The sequence below is a fragment of the Phyllosticta citribraziliensis genome (genome assembly GCF_038025025.1).
Source record: "Phyllosticta citribraziliensis strain CPC 17464 chromosome Unknown J3D65scaffold_6, whole genome shotgun sequence".
Classification (NCBI taxonomy): domain Eukaryota; kingdom Fungi; phylum Ascomycota; class Dothideomycetes; order Botryosphaeriales; family Phyllostictaceae; genus Phyllosticta; species Phyllosticta citribraziliensis.
In genome coordinates, this window is record NW_027117343.1 from 1,049,739 (window position 1) to 1,070,431 (window position 20,693).

The window sequence follows — 20,693 nt, forward strand, 5'->3', positions numbered from 1 at the left end:
GGTTACCGAGATGGTATCTTTCTTGAGGTTTTGTCGCCATCTCTTGGATTTATTGATTTACTCCGCCGAAAGCGGCTCTCTCTTTAACCCCATTCCTCGACTTTTCTTACTGGTCTCTCTTTGCTGGTCGGATGGTAGTGCCACAGGACAAGGCATTTCATTGGCTGATAGATACCCATGCATCCTGGTGTTGTAAATTTCCTTGTTGTTTATTTATTCATGCCTTTCGCTCATCGTGTCAATTTATTCTTTTCGCTGATTCAATTTCTTTTCCTTTGGCTGTCGCACCATGACTGCCTGTTTGAGCTGGCAGTAGAACCCAACATCCTTGGAAACGGACAATTAATGAGCTCCGACGCGAGCGAAGCACCAGAAATCGTCCACTTGACCCGTATCCACATTGTGGCTCCCGTCTCGGCAACTGCCCGGCACGTTGAAACCGCTGTATAGACTGTGGAGCTTCCCTGACATGGTGTGCTACTTCAGTCATGTCCGTCATGTAACAGCGGCTCTGTCCGCCCTAACTCTAAACAGGTGCGGGGTTCACAAATGATCGCTGATTCCGAGCAGTGGTCCGCTTACATATTGGGCCTTCTCGAATTACCTTTTACCTAACCAATCTCATTGCCCTCGTCGCTTCTTTGAAGCATCGGACAAGTTAGCCCGGGATCAAGGTCCTATACTGGCCGGGACGGAACGGCTACGCGCGCATTTGCCTTCTTCTTGCCGGCAAAAGCCTGAACTGCCGCTCCGCAGATGCTCCACGCGTTCTAACATCACTGTTATTGGCAGTTTTTTCCGAACTCGAATAAAGTATGAGTTTTTCCCAATACCATTATTTGAAGTCATTAACGTCTCCCAGATGTCACAGCGAGTGTGTTTGGTCAAACGCTTTGGAAAAATCATTGGTCAAAATGCAACCACCACCAAGTTACTGGGCGCTTGCAGTTCAAATTTTACTCTGGAGCTGGGTATCATCGGCAGCAGGACAAGAGCAAGCACCGCCGCAGCAACAGCGACTCCCAGGACCACAGTGCGATGACTGGAACTCGCAATATCGTCTTTCTGAATTTCAAATCGCAGCCGCCGGTCTCTCCGAAACGACGACCAACAATGTAAACATTGCGCTCAACTTCGAGCGAACAAATTGGGCTACTGGGCCAGTCGCTGAAGATCAATTTTACACGAGCGTACCCCAGAACAGCACTTTCCTGCCTCCTGGTTCCCTGCTCAAGGTCGAGGACTACACCAATATATCCCGCTATACCGTCCCGCCGAATCTAGCGCTTTCACGCATCATGTATCAGACCCTGGACTTCAAGGGCTTCCCGATTCCCACTTCAGCATACGTTCTCTGGCCTTTTCATCCGCGAGAAGTACGTAGCCAAGGAAATGACAACAGCAAGAATATTCCTGTCGTAGTGTTTGCCCACGGCACCAGCGGCATCTTTTCTGAGAGCGCCCCGTCTCACATCCGAAATCTTTGGTTCCAGTATTCGGCACCGTTTACGCTTGCACTACAAGGCTACGCTGTCGTAGCTCCTGACTATGCTGGCTTGGGCGTCCCCAAAACTTATGATGAGGAGCCCATACCGCATCTGTATTTCACCTGGACTGCGCAGGGCAATGACATTCTGTACGCAGCACATGCGGCACACAAGGCTTTCCCGGACCTCCTTTCCAAAGAGTACGTTATCATGGGTCACAGCCAGGGTGGCGGAGCGGCGTGGGCTGCCTCTACGACTTTGCAAAACTGGACGGAGTCAAAACCAGATGAAGCCAATCCGATCCAAGACTTTCTGACGTCAAACTACTTGGGAGCCATCCCCGCAGCACCCGGCGGCCCACCTGCCATGGTCCAAGCAGCATTCTCCATACCCGACTACGTCCGCACATTCGCCTTTGGGACGTATGTCGCGCACGGCGCCTCAATTCTGACAAACACACCGCTCACTTCCATCTTCACGCCGGCGGGCCTCTCCCGCTACGAGTTGAGCAAGAACCTGCAGGCCGCCAACAGTGTCATCGGCGAGCTGTTCAACTTGGCCGACGCCGCCACGTCCGGCTTTTGGCTCCGCGATGAGTTTGCGGCCCCCGGCGGCCCCGCCCAGCGCATCCTCCTGGAAGCGTCGACCTTCTACCAGAGCCAGCCCGCGGGCCCGCTGCTCGTCATGGGCGGCACCAAGGACCAGACGGTGCCCGTCATGGCTCTGGCCGCCACGGTCGAGGCGACGTGCAAGGCGTTTGGCGACAAGATTGCCTTGGAATATGCCGTCTTCGACGAGGTGCAGCACGTGCCCGTCTTGTATTCCGGGCAGCGCGTGTGGTTGAATTGGATCGAGGACAGGTTCGAGAGCGTCAAGGACGGAGGAGAAGGCAAGGACAAGGCCAAGCCGAAGGGCTGCAACACCAAGACATACAAGTCTGTCAGGCAGGCTGACCAGTACTCGCAGGACCTGCTGTATTATCTGTCGTATGTGCAGTTTCCGTATCAGATTGCCTGAGCCAAGGTGGTGGTGGCTAGCGGTGGCTCGGTGGATTCCAGTGTAAGATGAGGTGGAATCAGAATTGGCCTATTTCCTCACAAACTCTTTTTGTGCGTGCGGTGAAAGTGTTTGCTGTTCCCTCGCAAGTGTTTCGTTTCCTCTGATGGGTGGGGCGCCCAGTTCTTTCCTTTTTGGTTGGACGGATGGCGCAACTGCTTGCGCAGGCTGCGTGCGCGTCCACCCACCCATCTTTATTCTTAATTATATTACCACTCTTTGCCTTCTCTTCCTTGTCAACTTCCTTTTTTTCTCTCACTTTCTCGGATCCCAACTGTCAAACGTCACTATGTCCTTCACAAACAGCAGCGAAAAAGAAACAACAACATGGCATCGAGCAATTGCACCTTTCAGTCCCATTCTCATTGTATCACACGATCAATACAACGCCAATCTCTCCACCCAGCATCGACTCCAGCCGTTCAACCGACCAATTTCGGCCGTCTTCGGCTTCGAATCCTTCCTTAACCGCAGATGTTCCCAAACAGAGACTCATAGTGGCAGTAGCCCGAGCAACAATCGGCATTGGTGGAGCACGATTCTGCTTCGATTTGAGAAGGTACGAGTCGAAGTCAATCGTGGCAGCTCTACATCAGCCTCGACCGCCCGGACACGATTGCCAGTTTGCAAGACATTATGGACGCTCTCAACAACAGCAAAAGTTTCCTAGTTTCCACCGCTACCTATCCCCTATCTCCTATCCTTTTGTCCGACCGCCCGACCGCCTGGTGTGTTGGCCGGACATGGCCAGTGCAAACGTCTGAGTGCGGTTCCTGGTGACTCCCAGATTGCCCCGCGAAGGCCAACGTCCCGCGCTCAGTTCCACACTGAAGTCTCAATCTCCTTCAACGAAGGACAGACTTCTCCAAACGAACATCTACCGACATTCTCATTCCTATGCTCCCACACGATGAGCATTTAGACGCCGTGCAGCTACAAAGTAGATCAACGTCAGCCAATCATTCAATGGGAGCCATTTATTCATCGGCTGTCTCTTTTCTGCCTCTCTCCTACCAAAAAGCAAAAAGCAAAAGGAACCAAGACGAGAGACATCACATACCCGAATTCACCAAATCCACATCCAACGCTCGCCCCGACAATGCGCGCTTCTGGCTCGCTTTTCCCCTCCCTGCTGTCGTCTCTGCTCCCTTCACCTGCGGCCCTATCATCCTCGCTGGTCCCGCCATCGCCGCCGTCTTTTTACCAATTCCATCTCCGGTGATCATGTTTACACCAGAGGCATCGGTGGTGGTGGAGGGTTTTGGAGCGCCGGACCCCATTGTTGGAGTTGAAGCTCCTTCTTGTGCTTTGCTGCTGCCACCCTGGCGATCTTCTTCCTCGTCTGCGCGCTTGTGCTGGACTTCAGACTGTGTCGACATGGTGGTGCAAACAGCGGCGTGTGGGTGGATGCAGAGGTCGGCGTAGGCGTAGTGCGACTCCTGGTGGGCAAGGAAGCGGAAGAGCATTTGATGAAGGTAGGTAGGATTTGGCCGAAAGGTCGAATATGGTCGACTGAGCGAAAGGGGTTTCAAGCGGTAGTGCTTGTTGGTACCACGCTGTATGGAGAGACTGATTGACAAACAAGTCTGGCAATGAGCAGCTGCGGTGTTCTCTCGTTGCGCTCAAAGCAATTGGGAGGACAGGAGCAAAGTGGTGCTTGGATGTCGATTGAAGAGGGAAGTAACCAAAGGACCGAAGCATTCGACGTCGGTATATATGCAGCAGCACACTCGAACTCTAACAAGAGACAGACATACAGGCGGCCTCGCGTGCCACTATCCAATTGCCCCTTGGAATTCCTCTCATCCAACGAATGCAGACTGCGGTGTGTGTCCAACGTGCCGTGCTGCGGGCTCAGCCCTACCCTATCTTACCGCATGTTGCATTGCGTCGCTCACCCCCGTCAGCCGGACCCTTCCGAGCAAACCGAAGCAACAGCCTCACTGCCTACTCGACGACTCGACGAGCTGCTCACCGCAACCAGCCAACCAACCAAAACCTCTTCGTACAACAAAGCCCTCCCGCAACGGCAATTGCGCCACGCCCACCGCTGTACACGCGCGCCGGCGAATGAAACGCGCCCCCACAAAGCGCGCCGTTGAGCCTTGAGCTTGTCCGTCCCACATTCTGAGCTTGTTGTGGCGATTCAGTCGCGCCGTGGCTGGAAGCTTGCGTCGTGCGCGCCGTCAGAAGTCGGTGTGAGGTGCGGTGGTGCTGGGCTGAAAACGCGCTGCCGGTGCTGGGATGCGAGCACACACTCACTCAGCGAGCAAGCGACGCAGGCTACGGCGACAGAGAGGGGGAGTAAGAGAAGGAAAGAAGACGTCGCGATTGGGCGAGCGCGCGACAGGAGGGCGGCGAATCACGGCCGACGCGATGCAGACCCACGCCGTCACGTCGAGCGTAATCGGTGTCGTTGGTTGGTCGTGGAAGTTGCCTTGTCAGAGTGAGAGTGCTTTGGGCTGCTAGGTATTGCGTTGGTTGTACGCATCTTGCGACTCCATTCGTCTTCTTCCTTCGGGCTGTCATGATAAGGCGAGTACCATTCTGCGTTGGGCTGTCCGAGGACCTGCAGGAGGGCTGTGAATGGGTTAGGGCGTTGATGGATGCGCAACGTCTTTCGGCATCCCTTTTCTGCTGGATGATGCTGCTTGCTGCGTGCTGTCGGCACGACGCATTGCTTCATGCAGCCTTGATGGCTGCGTTTACGCTGGCTGCGTCTTTTCTTTCTTCGCCCCGTTTGCCCCTTTCTCTGCTCTCTGCCTCACATTGAGTATTGCACTGAAAAAAGAGACGCCAGAATGTTCCCGAAGACAACGAAAACACCATTCCCAACCTCGTTCAATGAGGCTGCCGGTCCTACCATCGAGAAAACATTGCGTCCATTAATATCACGCTACACAAACACGCCCCGCGGCCTCCCGTCAGCCGCAGCGATGATGCGAAGAGGCCGCCCCCGCCTTGTCTCCCGGCCCACCCTCTTTTAGCTTGTGCGCCTTGCCGGTCAGGTCCCGTCAGGCCCCTGGCTATGTTGTACGAGTTCCTACAGCCTTGGGACTGAAGCCTGTCGGCCTACGTTGTGCCAGGCTGCGTACTACTAAGAGAGTGGCTGAGGTGAAATAGAGAGGTACATGAGGCAGTGATTGGCGTACAGGCTGGCTCAGCTGGACTGTACACAAATGCTGAGTGCGTGGCATATAGCCTCGTCTTCGTCCGCCGCCTTGGGTCTGCGCTGCCGGTTTGTGGAAGAATTCGACGCTATTTATGGACGAGTCCCAGCTCTGTCGATCATTTCTGCAGGGAGTGTGTCTGCCTTGTCGAAGAGATTTGCGCAGAGGCCGTTGCATCATGAAAGCTGCGCGGGGCTGCGGGTAGGGCTTGTCATCGCGGTTCCGAACGGGGACCCAAGGAGCCAAAGCTTGCGAACAGTAAAGGCAATCAAAGCGATATTGAATCTCTGCGATGAAAAATCAGGGCGAAGGAGTGAGGAGTGCGGAGGCGGTGTTGGAAATCAGTCATAAGTTCACGCTCGAAGACAACAATGACACAGGTTGCAATCAGGATAGTAGGGCTACCTGGACCGCCAGGCAAGCTATGCCTTGCAAGCAAGCTATCATGGACCCTTTGAACGGCTTCCAATGGTTTTGGTATTATTCCGCGCTTTATACTTCCCTGGTTTCACCAAGTGGCTGGGAATGAAAGGTGCTGTCGCCTCTGCTCGCTGCTTTCCAAGAACACGTCGAGGAAATGGCAAGTTTGCAGCAACTTTTGGATTGCGACAGGACGTCGCTTCAACTCGAGTACCACCTGACCTCAAAGCTTCTTCCTCCTCTTGGGGGATTCCCAAGCCACCTCAGACCGTTTCAATATCCGTGGTGGAGGCCGATTCACCAGTATATGGGTCGTATCGTCCCCAGTCCCAGCAGTAGTCATTGGACACTTGCTTGCAGCCGACGCAGTAGACAGTCTTTAGCTGTGAAGGTCCGTTGAGAGTCATCTTGTAACGGCAGTTTGGACAGCGGTAATAAACCCTCTCAGGTGGTCCATGGAAAACCCGGTTTTTGACAAACCATTGGACGTCAGCAACATGGTCGTCGAGGCGTTCAACTCTGGCACGTTCGGCATTTGTAGCGCGGGCGATAGCGTCTCTGAACGACTCGAAGGTCGCCATGACCACCAGAAACTCAGGGTCCGTCATGAGTTTGCCAAGTTGAAGAAATGAGAAGTCTTCGAGCCAATCCCGGAGAATCCTGTCGGTGTCTGGAGTTGAGTCGTACAGAATTGAGATCGCCTTTGGAATCACTGAGTATCCAGATGGACCCAGGCCAAACATTGTCGACGTGAATCGGCGCTTGGCGTAGTGCTTCAGCGAGACAATGTTGTAAATTGAGCCAGCAATGTAGGCGTCGAGGTGAAAGCGCCAAGGCTCCGAGTCAGGCTGACCTTCAACGACGTGACAATCATACTCACGCTTGTAGGTGAATTGCAGCAACGCTATGATTGCCGTGGGCGGATCGTTGGGCATGTCAATAACGCCAGAGGCTGCTTCCTATGGCAAACGAATCAGAAAGACCTCCACGCGTGCGAGAACTTGCAACAGACGTAAAGAAATACTCACCTTGAAAGGTCCATTGAGAGCATTGTTGAAGAACAAGCTCCTCTCACAGACCACTTTTTTGTGGACATGGAATTCGCCGCCATCGCTGGTGCGGACTGTGAGATCGGTGGGACCGTGTTGCGAAATGGTACTGTGGAAGGTCAGTCAGGGGATACTGGGCGGAAAACTGATAACCATACGCATAGAGAGCCCACAGAAGGTCTGGGCTGGGCTTGGTGCTCATACTTTGAGACTCAGATTTGTCCGGCGGCGATGTGGAAGCCATTGCGAAGGGTAGAATCGACCATCACTGGCTCCTGTGAGCGAGTGAGGTGGAGAGGGAGTGGTGCTTGAGGTCAAGAGGGTGTGATGGAGAGGGACGGGTGTGGGCGTTGGGTAGACGCGCAGCGGCGGTGTTGCTGCAAAGGAAAAGAAAAAGATGGAGTCACCAGCGTGCAACTCCCGACGTACATTGACCATGAGGCCTGCAGGCGCAGATACCGCCATAAGCGAGTATAACCGCGCCGACAGCGCACACATGACTCTACCCCTTGGCCCGCCACGTTTTTGGACACGGCAAAGGCGTTTTTGATTACTCCCCCTATAGCCCTCACAGTACGTGGAGTCGGAAAAGCAGAAAGCTTTGCAGGCAATGGATTTATACACGATGAGTGAACGCAGTGAACGAGTGGAGCTTTCATTTGCCTTCGTCTCGACGAAGACGACGAAGAACATTGGCTACGTACTCAGACTCGCTGACGAAATGTCGTGCGGCCAAAGTTCCACTGGGTAGACAGTGATGCGAGGCTGACATGCCTCTTGCTTGGACTTTGAGCAGACCCTCCTGTCTATGTAGATGTGGATTGAATATCCACCCGATCCACCAGGTTCACCACCCACAGATGTCTAGAACCACTCCATTGACCTCTAGAAGGACCTTTCATTATTCACTCATCCCCTCCTCTTCGTACTCTTCGTCCTCCTAGGTCGTGCCGATAATGCAAGCGTTTGCGACGAAGATCTTCTTGCAAGCCGGGCAGTAGATGTTCTTAAGACCGCGAAGTTCGTTAGAGGTCATCCAGTGACGGCAGTTGGGGCAGCCATAGCGAAGAGTGTCTGTCTTCGCGATTTCGCCCTGGAGCTCGAGGACGTGGTCATGAAGCCTGGCGGACGCTCTTTGCTTGTGGCTTGCGAGAGAGATGCGGAAAGTGTCCTCTTCCTTCAGCAATTCCAAGAAATCGAGATCCTTGATGAGGTGATCCAGATTGTCTTTGGCCAACTCTAGGACGTAGTTGTGGATGCCTCTGTCAGCCGCTCCCTCGGGAATGAACGCGTAAATGTACGGCACCACTTCGAGCAGAAGGCTGAGGGTGGAATCGGACTCGCGCTCACGGCACGCCTCTTTGAACCAGTAGGTTCCACGGCGAATGAGAGACTCAATATTGTAAAGGTCTCCGATAACACTGCAATTGAGTCAGTTCCGATTCGTGTTTTGAATGATGAGCAAGGGCATACTAGACATCGAGATGGAAGAATCCATCCCACGAATAGTGCTCCGGGTAAAAGAGCTCGTAATCTCCAGTATAGACGAACTGGAGAAGGGCAGCAACGGCACCGGGGGGGTCGTTGTGCAATGGAAGGATTCCAGTCACCCCTTCCTGCGGAAATGTCAGAATCTCGTGGAAGCGTGAGCGGGGTCGGGTGTTGTACCTTGAATGGTCCATCCATTGCAGCTCGGAAGAAGCTGGAGCGAGGACGCAGCACGTCTTTGTGGACGTTGTACTCTTGACCGTCGTTGGTGGTGACCTTCAGGTCTGGTTTTCCATGGTAGCCACGGCGCGAGACAATCCTGTAATGTGTGAGCCTTGTTCGCCAAAGAACGTGATGCGCAGCCAGTCTTACTCTGCCAGAACTTCCGATGGGGTTGGACGCCGCTCGCTGCTCTCTGTCGCGGGGTTGGGGTTCATTCCGCCGGCTGGCTGAATCATGAGCGGTCCTGTTGGACCTGCTGGAACTTCTTCAGCCATGGCTGAACGTGAGGGGGAAGGTTGTGGTTTTGTCGTGTCAAAGACTGGGGGAAAGGAACAATGACAGAAATAGCTCGGCATTGTGGGCGGCGTGTTGGTGCAGGACCGTATCAATGTGTCCCATCGTTTTTCTAACGGTTGCTTTTCCTACTATTCGTCAACAAAGGCTAACATTCTGAGCGAGGGAAAATATGAGACTTGATCGGTGCCTACCTTACCTTCCTTTTCGGGATCTCGCTTATGGTCGCCAGCTCGCTTATGGTCCGTCCGCAGGGGACGTATAGACCGACACGCATGTCCTCACTCGTACCTACCCAACTCATCAACCACCGCCCTCGACAACTCTTCCTCTGCTGACGACGTTGGCAGCCAAGCGTCGCTTTCACCTCTGGCCATACCCTGAACGAGTCGCGAGGCACGATGTCGAAATATGCAGTTGTCCGAACCCCATTCCCGCCACGGGTGATTTCGACATCCACCCAGGACGTGCATTTCTTTGCTTGCTTCGGCTCAGCAAATGTCACCGAGCGAGAGGATGGAGGCCAGAGGTTCTGACCACCTAGGAGCGTCGTCAAACGGTCGCAATAACCTTCCCTTCCTGATCGGTTGCGAGCAGCGCCTTCGGTTGGACATGCCAGCAAACCACAAGCAGGTTCATCGAAAGTGGAATTGTCGATCGAGACCCTGAGCAGCTCAAATACCACTCAGCCCTAGATCGATTCCTCTCCGGCCTCAGAATGACGTCTGCATCGAACAAAAAGCGATTGACAGCCTCTCAGGCCAGCCGGTTACTGTTTTAATCTCACCCAGCACCTCGGCACCTTGCAGGCCAGGATCACCCTCCCTTTCTCCGACGCCTCCATACTCGATCCAGGAACGGTTGCTTGTCCGCCGTTGGCACTACGAGCAACGCTCCGTAAGGCTGGCAGGTCAAATTTATTCTACGGGCACAACGGTCGCGTTTACCGAGTTTTTGTAATTCGGGCAGCAAATTCCGCGCTTGTCTTTTGACCTGGGCTCGTGGTAGTCGCTCGAACCCGCAACAAGTGTTGGCGATACAGAAATCGACGATGGAAGGAATGCACCGGATTGAGGCGAATGCGGTCGCCAGCGATTGAGAAATTGCGCATCGAACGCTGGCTCCGGTATACAAACGGAGCTCCAAGAGCTAGGCCGTCGAAGGGACGTCGAACTACCGAACAAGTACGGTAAGCATATCACACCAAGCGCATCCGCTAATTCAAGCATATCTACAGCAAAGTAAGCTTCCCCAGACTCTTCGCGGAAAGACGACGAACAAGCCTTTGAAAATCGCAACCTGTGGCAGTTGCCATGCTCCCAACCCGCAACATCCCCGCATACGAACCCCCAGGCGCCCAAAGCAGCATTACGGCGTATCCCGAAACACCCAGTGCTCGACGCAAATCGCGTTTGACAACGGAGCGTCTTTTACTATACACCTGGGCCACATCCGCTCCATCCCCACCGCTGGCGATGCCTGTTCAGGCAACGCCGAAAGACAAACAGGCGCCTCAGGTTGGGCACATGGGCTAGAACATTCCTCGGATTTTGGCATGCCTGCAGACGACCGGTCGGTCGATCAGGGATCCGCGGCCCCGTTGGTGGACGATGCGCTTTGCTACCGAGGCGTTGGTAAACAAGTATTCTGCCGAGATGGACGGGGTTCCTGGGCGACAGGGGGTTTTCTTTCGTCTCCCTGCTTGCCCTTTGGTTTATTTTGGAACAAAGGCTGACATTGAGAGCATCATGTCGAAAAGTAGCCAGTCTTATTAAGTCAACCTGCATGAGCTCAAAGACACAACTTTCCAACGGTCGAGTTATGTCTCCGTCGTGACCTTGTGGATTGCCCATCAGAAAGTCTTCATGAAAATCAATTTGAAGAGACCATTCGCTCAGCCTATCCTCAGCCTCGGCCCATGAGCGTTCCTGAAACGGAACGGCCGTCGCTGCGGGCCGCCTTTGCAAAATCAGCCCAGGTCAATCGGCGAACTAACTGCCGCCGTTTTGCGCAATACGGTCGCGACGGGGACGACCCTGACGAGAGGCATATTCCGCGCCATATTGATGGATGCTGGGCGCGTTGCTCGGTTTTCTGCGCGATGACTAGCTCCGCTGGTTCATTTCGAGCGGGCTGTCTTATTGTGGTGATGTCTTCTTGCTTCCCTTATTGGATTCTTGGTACACCGCTCTTCGTCACTCACTATCGTCTGCCAAGCATCGTCACTCGTTCCCTCGCTCTTTACTCCACCCTCTTTTCATCTTTTGGCTTACTGAGACCATCTACACACTCCTTACGATGTTGGTCGTGCGGCTTTTCCGTTCGATTCTCGCGACTGTCTTTCTGTTCGGCGTTGCGGTACAAGCGGCGGCTCTCGCAAAACGCGGCGTACAATTGCAGGAGGTCAAAGACTACGGTCCCAACTCAGCTGGAGTTTCGATGTTTGTTTATGTTCCCCCAGGAGTGAGACAGAATCCTGCTGTGCTGGTTGCCATGTAAGTGGCCGCTCTCCTGTCCCACGAGGAACCCATCCATCCCATTTGAAGCTTCTCTACGATCTGAGCTTCGCTCTTGACTGACTTCAAACAGCCATTGGTGCCAGGGCTCCGCTCAGGGCTACGCCGATGGCACGCCTTACCAAAAACTGGCGCAGCAAAAGAAAAACTTCATCATCGTCTACCCAAGCAGTCCTCACCAGGGTGGTTGCTGGGACGTCAGCTCGCCGCAGACTCTCCGCCACGAGGGTGGCGGCGACAGCACCAGCATCGCCAACCAGATCAAGTACGCTACTTCAAAGTACCGGGCCGACAAGTCCAAAGTGTATGTCGTCGGCAGCAGTTCAGGAGCCATGATGACCGTAAGCGTCTCCCCCAAAAAGCCCACCTCGAAGTTGTAAAGACAAGCGACTGACGCAGCCCACAGAACGTCCTCGCCGCAACCTACCCCGAGCTCATCAGCGCCGCAACCGTCTACTCGGGCGTGCCAGCCGGCTGCTTCCGCAGCACATCGGAAAAAGTCGACGAATGGTCGCAGCCGTGCGCGAAAGGCGAAGTCACCAAGACGCGCTCGGCGTGGGCGGCCATGGTGCGGGCCATGGACTCGGGCGCGACGAGCGAGAGCAAGCGGCCGCGCATGCGCATCTACCACGGCGCCGACGACGCGGTGCTCAACCCGACCAACTACCGCGAGGAGATCAAGCAGTGGTGCGGCGTCTTTGGATATGACGAGGACCAGCCCAAGCAGAGGAAAAATGGCGAGCCGCAGCAGAGCTGGAACACGAATGTTTTTGGGGAGAAGTTGGAGGCCGTGTGGGCGGATGCCACGGGACATACGGTGCCGTGTAGGGGTGATGATGATATGAAGTGGTTTGGGCTTGGTTGAGGATGTGGTAGGCAGCTCGGCGACGGATGCAGCGTTGTGGATACATGTGGTGTGGTAAATATCGAACAATGGCCGCCGTGGAGGCAGCGGATAGATAGGCGTAGCGCCACATAGCAATCAGCATAGGACCGTGGAGCAAGTGAGGTATGTAACCAGACAGGAAGAGGCGGTAAAAAGTACGGGTGCGAGAAAGAGAACGCATAGATACTGCGTGTATTTGGATCGGGTGGTTGGGCTTGTAACTAAGGTATAGGAGGGAAGGAAAATGCATACATACATTTATTTTTTGCTCGACTTGTGATGCGGTGATGCGGTAGCTGCTGCTGATGCTGCTTCTGCCACATCCACGGCGTTTTTTCTTTTTTTCTTTTCTCCATGCGGCACGATACGAGTTGTTGTTTGAAGTTACAAAAGAAAAGTAACAGCAAACAAAGGGAACAAGGAATGAGAACGTACGCGTGGGCGCGCATCTCTACAAGACAGACGAGACGAGCAAATCTATTATTACCACCTTCTGTTCTTCTTCTCCTTCTTTTACTACCCCTGTTCCGTCCTCGTCGCCTGGTGCAAAGGTAGGCAAGAGAAGACAGGCACACTGACTGACTCGCCGTTCGCAGCGGCAGCAGTTCTCCCCCGCGTCCATTCGTCCGACCGTCCGTCCGACCTCAACATTTTCCCGGACTTTTCTTGTCCGCCGTGCCGTTCACCCAGAGACACCTGGACCCTGACGGAGCTCCGGAGTCGTCCGTCTAGCACGTCCTGATGCTGCCGCTGCGGCAATGAGCCACGACCCATGCCGTCCGTCTCCGTCAAGATATCGGCAAGTCGAAGCGCCGAAAGGAGACACGAATGCTCGCCATGAAGAAACCCAGAGATCCCTCTCTCTCTCGAATTGCATGCACCAAATTCTCCTCCAGGACAACAGAGCCCAAAACATGCATCGCACCGCCTGCCCGGTTTGCTTGATTACACAAAAGTCATCTGCTTACTTGGACCGATGCAGGTCCCTCTGTCCATCTCGTGCGCTCGTGATTAAAAGATATATAAGTGCAAGTGTAAGTGGGAGGAAAGACATTCCAAAAAGAAGAAAAGGGGGGGACGTCAGACTTTGGAGAAGGAAAGATGCATAGAGAGGGGGCATGCAAGAAGGAAAGCGCCATGCTTGAAAATGTTGATGCATGATTGATGCGAGCGCATCTACTGCGTAGAGAGTGAGGCAGGAAGTAGCCTCGTGGACGGGATGCCAATGGCAGTGCGTCGAACAGGGAGGGGCGGTGTCGTGACAGCAGCCCTTGACAAGAGGACGTCCTGTTTATCTCCTTGGGAGCAAAGACCGTCCGTCCGCTTTTGCGCAGCGCGATGACTTCTCGAGCCGGCCAGCAGTCTGCGTTCTCAATCCATATTCTCATCGCCTCAATCCGACGACGAGGATCCGACTTTGCCCGCGAGAGGCATGGAGCTACGACTGCTCGACGCCTGCGGCTGCTCCTTGGCCTCGGCCGCCAGCGCCTTATTGTTGTCATGGCCGTCCTCCTCCGCCTCTTCTGGAATCTCGCGCGTCGGGCTCCTGAGACTGAAGCTTTCCTCGCCACTCGCACTCCCGCTGTTTGAGCTCTCCGTCCTGAGCGTTCGTTTCTTGTCCATACTCTTGCGGCCACGCGTCACATCCAAACTCTTTCTGAAGACATCCAACGACATGCGACCCTTGCGGGCATCCTGTTCACCCTCTGGATCTTCGTCAATGGCTCGCATGCGATCTTCTTGCTTCTCCTGTCTCTTCTCCATCTTCTTGATTGCCTCCTCGGTGAGTTCCTGGCGGGACATGCGCTCGATGACGTCCTTCTTGCGCGACATGCGGTCACCGACGCTGATGACAATCCCCGCAGTAATGTTGACAGTAATGGAGCAGGAGAGAATAGTGGCGGTGAGAGCCTGTGGGCGCGTCTTGTAGGGAATGCCCCATGTGCAGGCGCCGAGGGCAATTTGAAAACAGGAGTGCAAGTCCAAGAGAATGACAACAGCAACGAGGAGCCGCAGCGGAAAGGCAAAGTGTGTCTCAGTCTCGTGGGGTTTGTAAAAGGTGTGCGACTTGCAAAACTTCTTCTGGTGGTGCTCGAGCTTCTTCTGTTGCTTTTCTGTCAGAACGCTGAGCTCCTCCTTTTCAATGCGCCCTGTCTCGACGTCTTCTTCTTTTGCCGTCTGCTCTGGCAGGTCGTTTTCGTTTTCGAGAGTGGGCAGCTTTTTCTTTTGGCGAATCTTCCAGGTCAAACGGTGATAGTGGGCGATGTATATCATGTGATACGTGTCAATGACGCGGAAGGGTGCCAGGCCGTCTCCAACAATGGCGAAGAGGGCGACGAGGACGTTGTCGATGATGTTGATGATGTAGAGCTGCTTGTTTCCCACGTAGATCCAACCAATGAGAAACAGCACCCACGCCAGGCCGAACAGCGTGATGAGGGTAGCGTAGAGCGTGACGAGAAAGCCCAGCGGCGTGCTGACGTACTTGCCAAACCCCTTCAAAGATCGTTTTATCCTGGATCTGCGAGAGTGTAACATGTGCCTGACATGATCGTCAAGCTCGAGTTTCTCCTCTTCAGACCATCCTTCCAGGGAGATTCCGTGTGGAAGGACTGCATGGCGGTTTTCGCTCAGCACCGAGGTAATGCTGAAGGTGCGATCCAAATGCGGCCGTTCTGCTGTCTGTGGCCGTTCTGTCGCCTGCGTCTGTACAGTGGTGGCAGTAGGTTGTCTTGATATGGGTTCCGTAGGCGCTGCAGCCAGGCCAACTTTCTCTTCCCCCGACGCTGGTTCATCGATTCGTGTCGGACGCCGCGACAGTTGGTATGCTGAACTCCGGTTGACGAACCTTCCAAGATCCGGGACGAAGAGGGAGTTTTGGACATTGGTGAGGGAGTTGAGGGTGGAGACCTCGGGATCTTGAAGTTGTCAGCACGCGCGCAACAATGAGTCTTTGACATGACGCACCAATAACATCGAGCAGATCTACAATCCTGGGATCGTATTCGAGCTCTGGCGGAAGCTGAGACATTTGGGCAGTTGTGCGATTGCGACCAAGACCGCCCAACGCAGCAGTACTCATTCTTCTCAGCCGGCCAGGGCCCGGTGGCGCGTTGGCCGTGGCAGGCCTGCTCGAGGGTTCGACAGGCTCATAATTTTCCACAGCAGTGTTCGGAGGCAACTCGGGAACAGAGGGCATATTATTCATCGGGGTCCGTGTCTGGGCCTGGTCGGCCGGGTTGAAGGACGGACGCTGCGGCTCGGAGCTGCTGCGGCGGCGATTTGCTTGCCATTGGTCGTCATCTTGTGGAGGTGGCCCGTCGACGGGGCTTTGGATGGTCTCGAGCCTCGGGATCGAGGTGGATGGCAGGCGACGGAGGCGGATGGTTTGGGGACGAATCAAGTCGGGTCGTACTGGAAATCGGCGGGGGGAAGGGTTGCTTTGGCGCGAAGGCGAGCCTCGGTCGCTTGCAGCCGACGCATGCACGATTTCAGGAGTTGCTGAAGAATGGCGACGGCCGGGAGAGGCGGGCTGGCCGCTCTGGGGATGCTGAGGAGAGGCCATGCAGGGACGGTGAAGGGTCGACCTGAGGTGGGTGTTTATGAAAAGTGTGAGAGCGCGATGATAGCCGGGGGGTGGTTGATGGCAGCGGCAGCCGAAACCCCGGATCCAGAACAAGAGGTTGGGAAGGCCTGGTCGGACACACGGCACGGGGCTCGGGCGCTAACTACGTCACCGGCGCCTTTTCCGTCCGTCTCGTCTCGTCTGCGGTGGGCCAATCCGTCGGGCTGAGGCTGTCAGGTAGGTGTGGTGTGGTTTTGGTTGTGCCTGTCGGAGGAGCTGGAAGAGCCGTACAGTACTGCAAGACTTGGCTTGGTGGTGGTGAGTGAGCAGACAAGGGCGGACAACGGAAGGGCAGCCGGCAGACGGAACTCGGAAGGCCATCGAAAACCTGCTTTTCTTCCTTGACTGACTGGGTGGGTGCTGCAGATTGCAGAAGGGCCCGTGGGCCCTGGCCGACGCCTGTGTAGATCACACTCGCAGATCCACTGCACTGGCCACGCCCTGCAACTCCAACTTGACCCTTTTCTCCAATTGCTACCTAAACTAATTGCTTCTCGCCTTCTGCGGCTGTTTCGATTCTCCTGGTTTCGAAACATCTTCACCGTGTCCAGCGCACCAATGCCTCTTCCAACTTTCTGTTTCGCAGCCCAACCTAACCAATGCAGGGTATACAAGTCCAACCTTGACCATCATCAAAACAAGCCCTCAGCAGCCACTCGCACGACACCAACGCAAAATCCTTCCACCCGTCGCTGTCGAATCAAAAACCACCATCGTCGTCGTCTTCCCGTCCCGCCCTGGACAGGGGAGGCGTCATTGTCATTACTCCACCATGGCCACCAGCATCCTCTCGTAGTCGCCCCTCGTCTCGCCTTGTATCCGACGAATCAAATCCTTGTTATACCTCGAGTGGTATGCTTGCTTGACTGCCGCCATGTAGTTTCGGTTCCAGTGGCATCGCGCCACTCGGTCGATGAGGTGGCGGTCGTGCGTCCCCGCTCCAGCCATGGCGTCTTCAAGCATCTCGGCGTCAGACTTGGGCCTGTCGAGCGCTCTTGCTACAAACAGGTGCAGCGCGTCCTTCATGTGCCCGCTGAACCGCGAGTCGATTTCCTTGAGCAGAGACTTGCGGTACCGCTGCAGGAATGTTTGGTCAATGGCGCGCAGCTGCGCATCGTTGTGCGACGTGAGGATTTCGCACGCCCGGGTCCCGTTCTTGTTGAGTCCGACTACCCCGCTGCCAAACGCTCCCTGCAGGTCCGTCGCTGCTTGCTCAATCTGCTGAGGAATCACAGGCGCCGAATCTTCTTGTCTGCGGCCGCCAGTCAACATGAGGAAGAGCATCTCTGTGTTGGCCGAGAGATCGCCCCTCAAGTCGTTTTCGAGTTCGCGTCCATACATCCTCCTGTACTCGGCCTTGATGGCGTGCACATCGGCGTTGACCCTGTTGCAGAGGACGTCGTTGAGGTCCGACTCCTTGGTTCCAGCGCCTCTCATTGCGTGGTAGAGTACGTGGCAGTCCTGTTGCAGCGGCCCACGCGCGCATGCCAAAAGCGCATTGCGAAAGTCGCCGCTGGTTTCCTTTTCGACGTCTTTCAGCAGGTCGCGCATGAAGCGCTGGTTGTAGGTTTGGCGCAGAGAATGCATCTGAACCGGGTCCAACTTGGAGAGGACGCGAATGACTTCTCGCTCGTTCGTACCGAAGCCCTTCATGGCTTTGCGCAAAGCTTCGGCGTGCATGGTCGTGTCCACAAATGGCATCTGAGGGGCGTATCCAAGAGACGGTGGCGTTGGCGCAACGGGCGCGCCGTAGGGAGCGCCATATTGCTGTGGCGGGGGAGCTCCGTATTGGCCGGGCGGCGGACCGCCAAAGCCCTGCTGTGGAGGAGGATATTGTCCCGGCGGCGGAGAGGCATATTGGCCTGGCGGAGGAGCACCGTAGCCTTGCTGGGGCGGAGGGTAACCTTGGGGCGGAGGAGCACCCCACTGGCCTGGTGGAGGAGCGCCGTAGCCCTGCGGCGGATAGCCTGGGGGAGGGTATTGGTTCTGCATGGGGGGCGGTTGGTTGTAGGCTTGTTGGTGAGGATAAGATGGTTGATGGTGATGTTGCGGATGTGCGGGCTGACTGTATCCAGGCTGGGGAGAGTCTTTTATGTCGATGCCGTTAGCGCCAAGTGCTAGGCGATGCGCAGCAGGCAACTCACAATTCTGTTGGTATGGTGGCGCGTAGCCGGCTGGAGGTTGTCCGTAGTATGACATGGCCACGGCTTGCCGGGAGATGCTTTGTATGGTGGTGTGGATGGGAGGGCAGTAGCGAGGGCGCAGCGGCAATGAAATAAGTTGGGCGACGTCTGATTCCGCAGGCAGGCGACAATGACGAAGACCAGTGGCTTTGGTTCTTGGCGGATGGTGATATCGGGGCTGAGAGGCGGGTGGAGAGGCGGAGTGAGCCTGAGCCTGAGCCTGAGCCTGAATGCCTTCTGCCTTCTGCCTTGCCCCATCCGGAGACCTGACGATCCCTCTCGGTCGCGCGCGTGAGGCGGAGCCACCCAAGGAGGCACCTCTGCTGTGCACCCAAGGCACCGGCTCGTCCGCCCTCGCCAAACAGCCGCTCCACCTTCATGTTGACTGCCTCTCAACAACAACATCGACAACGACGGCAACGGTGCCATGACCATGTCGCGGCTTCGGCAGACTCCCGGAGCCTCGATCGGCTCACCGGACCGACGATTCAAGCTCGCAGTCAGCCCTGCGCAAGGGCAAGCTCAAGCTCTCAGTCATTCTCCTCTCGTCGTCGTCGCCACCACCACTTTGTCAGCGTCGACTCAGTGCGAAACGTCACCGGTGCCAGGAAGCTTTTACTACACACCCTTGCACCGTTGCCGCTGTCTGGCGATCCACGTGCTCTGTTTTAGTCTTGCAGGCGCACACTATTTGCCCATTGCATGCTGCTACCTGCCCAATCGACTTGCTGCATACAGACATCGCGGCAGTGTGAAATGACTACGACTGCTGACCACAGTATAGGATCTGTATACGAAATTCTCCATTCATAAACACTCTCTCGCGGCTTGTGCCCCGGTTACCTCTGATACTCCCGTCTCCCCGACTGACGAAAAAGTCTCCTTGTCGTCTTTACCTTTTTTCTGCTACACTTGTCTTCACACCCCCTGCCAACTGCATGAACCACCACTGCATTCTTTCTCCACATCCAGTCAGCCTTGCAGCCCGCTCTGAGGAGAGCCCATCGGAAACGTCCCCAGACTCACGTCTCAAAAGCTCCATGACCCCCGGATCACAAACGGACTGTCCTCGGACATCTCTCCACACACACCTACATCATCGCCAAGACCATTCCACAAGACGAAGCAGAAAGACTTGAACCATTTTCCATCACCTTCTCCAGTATTCATCAGCTTTATCATTATAAATCCATCATCATGCCCGGCTCCGTGGCCTACGAATACGGCTCTGGCCCTGTGCGCGCTGCCCCTGCACAACCAGAGTACCATCCGGCCGCCTACACACACACGCCTCCGCCGTCGACGACGGCATACAGCAGTGCGCCTTCTGCTCCATCGACCACTGCCGCCTCCGTCAGCCAAGCCCATCATCACCAACAACTCCAACTGTACCGCGGTCAACCAACACCGCACGGCCAGGACCAGCGCATGACCCGCTACGTCGCGCCCACCGCGCCCGCCATGTACCGCGAAGACGACGGGTACTACAGAGGGGGCAAGCAGCCGCGGCGGAAGAGCGAGGGCAGGAGGGAAGGGAGGGGTGGCAGAGGGAGGAAGAATGCGGGGGCGAAGAAGAGAGGCTATGAGGAGCACAGGCCGACGTTGGGTGACACGATGGTCATGATCATCAAGGTCGTCGTCGATGCCATCAAGACGCCTTCGGGGAGGAGATGAGTGATGCTGGCGTTTTGGATCTGAGGGGCGAAGATTCATCATGCCTGCTTTCCAGAGCAGGTCGCGTTCATGGGAACAAGGGAGAACCAACGCCCTCAAGGACTTCAATCCTCTTCGACCGTCGACCCGAACCTCGCCGGCCCGCCACAGACACGACAGCATGGCCCGAACAGCCGCACTGCCCTCGATGAATCACGACACGCCTCCGCATCTTCACGGACAGGCACGCTGCCCCTTCCACTCACTCCCTCACAGCGCAGCGCGTCCTGAATCGAGCACGAGCACCGATACGACGCATCCCATCACATCATCAAGCATGCCAAATAATACGTCCACACGCATTAATCAATACGACCGCATTGCTCTCCCTACAGTACCGTCCTCCACATCCGCGTCATCCACACACTGGCTGGCCGGCCCTAGCATTTACATCTTTCCTTTCCTTTCCTTTCCATTCGCCATAATCGTCTTTTCACCGGCTTTCCTAGTCGTTGCACTGGGGCGGGCGGACGTGTAGATGGTCGTTTTGTATATACGTACTTTCACTTGTCACTCGCGGCGGCCTTGTCATCTCATCTCTTCGCTTCTCTTCTCCCTCTTCTCATCTCATGTCATCTTGTCTA

General features: G+C 55.4%; 7 protein-coding genes across 7 annotated transcripts; 3 read left to right on the forward strand and 4 right to left on the reverse strand.

Annotated features, from left to right (window-relative positions):
* The first annotated feature begins 240 nt into the window (after window positions 1-240).
* Window positions 241-2,597, forward strand: J3D65DRAFT_367870 (Alpha/Beta hydrolase protein). The gene is made up of 3 exons (XM_066795687.1): window positions 241-499; window positions 571-813; window positions 863-2,597. Exons 1-3 carry the CDS (start codon window positions 489-491, stop codon window positions 2,502-2,504), a joined length of 1,896 nt encoding a protein of 631 aa, XP_066655279.1. The 5' UTR covers window positions 241-488; the 3' UTR covers window positions 2,505-2,597.
* Window positions 2,598-3,721, forward strand: J3D65DRAFT_367460 (uncharacterized protein). The gene has a single exon (XM_066795686.1). The coding sequence runs from the start codon at window positions 2,690-2,692 to the stop codon at window positions 3,305-3,307; it is 618 nt and encodes a 205-aa protein (XP_066655280.1). The 5' UTR covers window positions 2,598-2,689; the 3' UTR covers window positions 3,308-3,721.
* A 2,444-nt stretch (window positions 3,722-6,165) lies between these two features.
* J3D65DRAFT_624508 (uncharacterized protein) lies at window positions 6,166-7,560 on the reverse strand. The gene is made up of 3 exons (XM_066800258.1): window positions 7,341-7,560; window positions 7,162-7,291; window positions 6,166-7,092 (listed from the first exon to the last, which is right to left on the reverse strand). Exons 1-3 carry the CDS (start codon window positions 7,424-7,426, stop codon window positions 6,397-6,399), a joined length of 912 nt encoding a protein of 303 aa, XP_066655281.1. The 5' UTR covers window positions 7,427-7,560; the 3' UTR covers window positions 6,166-6,396.
* Window positions 7,561-8,122: 562 nt separating this feature from the next.
* On the reverse strand, window positions 8,123-9,167 carry J3D65DRAFT_667816 (uncharacterized protein; the record flags this gene model as incomplete). Its single annotated transcript, XM_066803054.1, has 4 exons — window positions 8,123-8,603; window positions 8,656-8,798; window positions 8,851-8,989; window positions 9,043-9,167. The coding sequence occupies 4 exons, from the start codon at window positions 9,165-9,167 to the stop codon at window positions 8,123-8,125; spliced, it is 888 nt and encodes a 295-aa protein (XP_066655282.1).
* A 2,317-nt stretch (window positions 9,168-11,484) lies between these two features.
* J3D65DRAFT_645894 (acetylxylan esterase A) lies at window positions 11,485-12,567 on the forward strand (the record flags this gene model as incomplete). Its single annotated transcript, XM_066802240.1, has 3 exons — window positions 11,485-11,681; window positions 11,776-12,043; window positions 12,109-12,567. The coding sequence occupies 3 exons, from the start codon at window positions 11,485-11,487 to the stop codon at window positions 12,565-12,567; spliced, it is 924 nt and encodes a 307-aa protein (XP_066655283.1).
* A 1,245-nt stretch (window positions 12,568-13,812) lies between these two features.
* Window positions 13,813-15,619, reverse strand: J3D65DRAFT_696277 (uncharacterized protein; the record flags this gene model as incomplete). The annotated part of the gene is made up of 3 exons (XM_066804025.1): window positions 13,813-14,214; window positions 14,271-15,506; window positions 15,556-15,619. The coding sequence occupies 3 exons, from the start codon at window positions 15,617-15,619 to the stop codon at window positions 14,087-14,089; spliced, it is 1,428 nt and encodes a 475-aa protein (XP_066655284.1). The 3' UTR covers window positions 13,813-14,086.
* Window positions 15,620-16,975: 1,356 nt separating this feature from the next.
* J3D65DRAFT_553220 (uncharacterized protein) lies at window positions 16,976-18,412 on the reverse strand (the record flags this gene model as incomplete). The annotated part of the gene is made up of 2 exons (XM_066797119.1): window positions 16,976-18,300; window positions 18,358-18,412. 2 exons carry the CDS (start codon window positions 18,410-18,412, stop codon window positions 16,976-16,978), a joined length of 1,380 nt encoding a protein of 459 aa, XP_066655285.1.
* Between the last annotated feature and the right edge of the window lie 2,281 nt (window positions 18,413-20,693).

What these genes read in the sequence shown, in the direction of transcription:
- J3D65DRAFT_367460 (XM_066795686.1), top strand. Translation starts at nt 2,690, where the DNA reads ATGGCGCAACTGCTTGCGCAGGCTGCGTGCGCGTCCACCCACCCATCT.
- J3D65DRAFT_367870 (XM_066795687.1), top strand. An exon ending in TTTTTCCGAACTCGAATAAA is followed by an intron (nt 814 to 862) that starts GTATGAGTTTTT and finishes AACGTCTCCCAG; the next exon opens with ATGTCACAGCGAGTGTGTTT.
- J3D65DRAFT_624508 (XM_066800258.1), bottom strand. Translation starts at nt 7,426, where the DNA reads ATGGCTTCCACATCGCCGCCGGACAAATCTGAGTCTCAAAGTATGAGC. An exon ending in CTTCTGTGGGCTCTCTATGC is followed by an intron (nt 7,292 to 7,340) that starts GTATGGTTATCA and finishes GACCTTCCACAG; the next exon opens with TACCATTTCGCAACACGGTC. An exon ending in CTCTCAATGGACCTTTCAAG is followed by an intron (nt 7,093 to 7,161) that starts GTGAGTATTTCT and finishes CGTTTGCCATAG; the next exon opens with GAAGCAGCCTCTGGCGTTAT.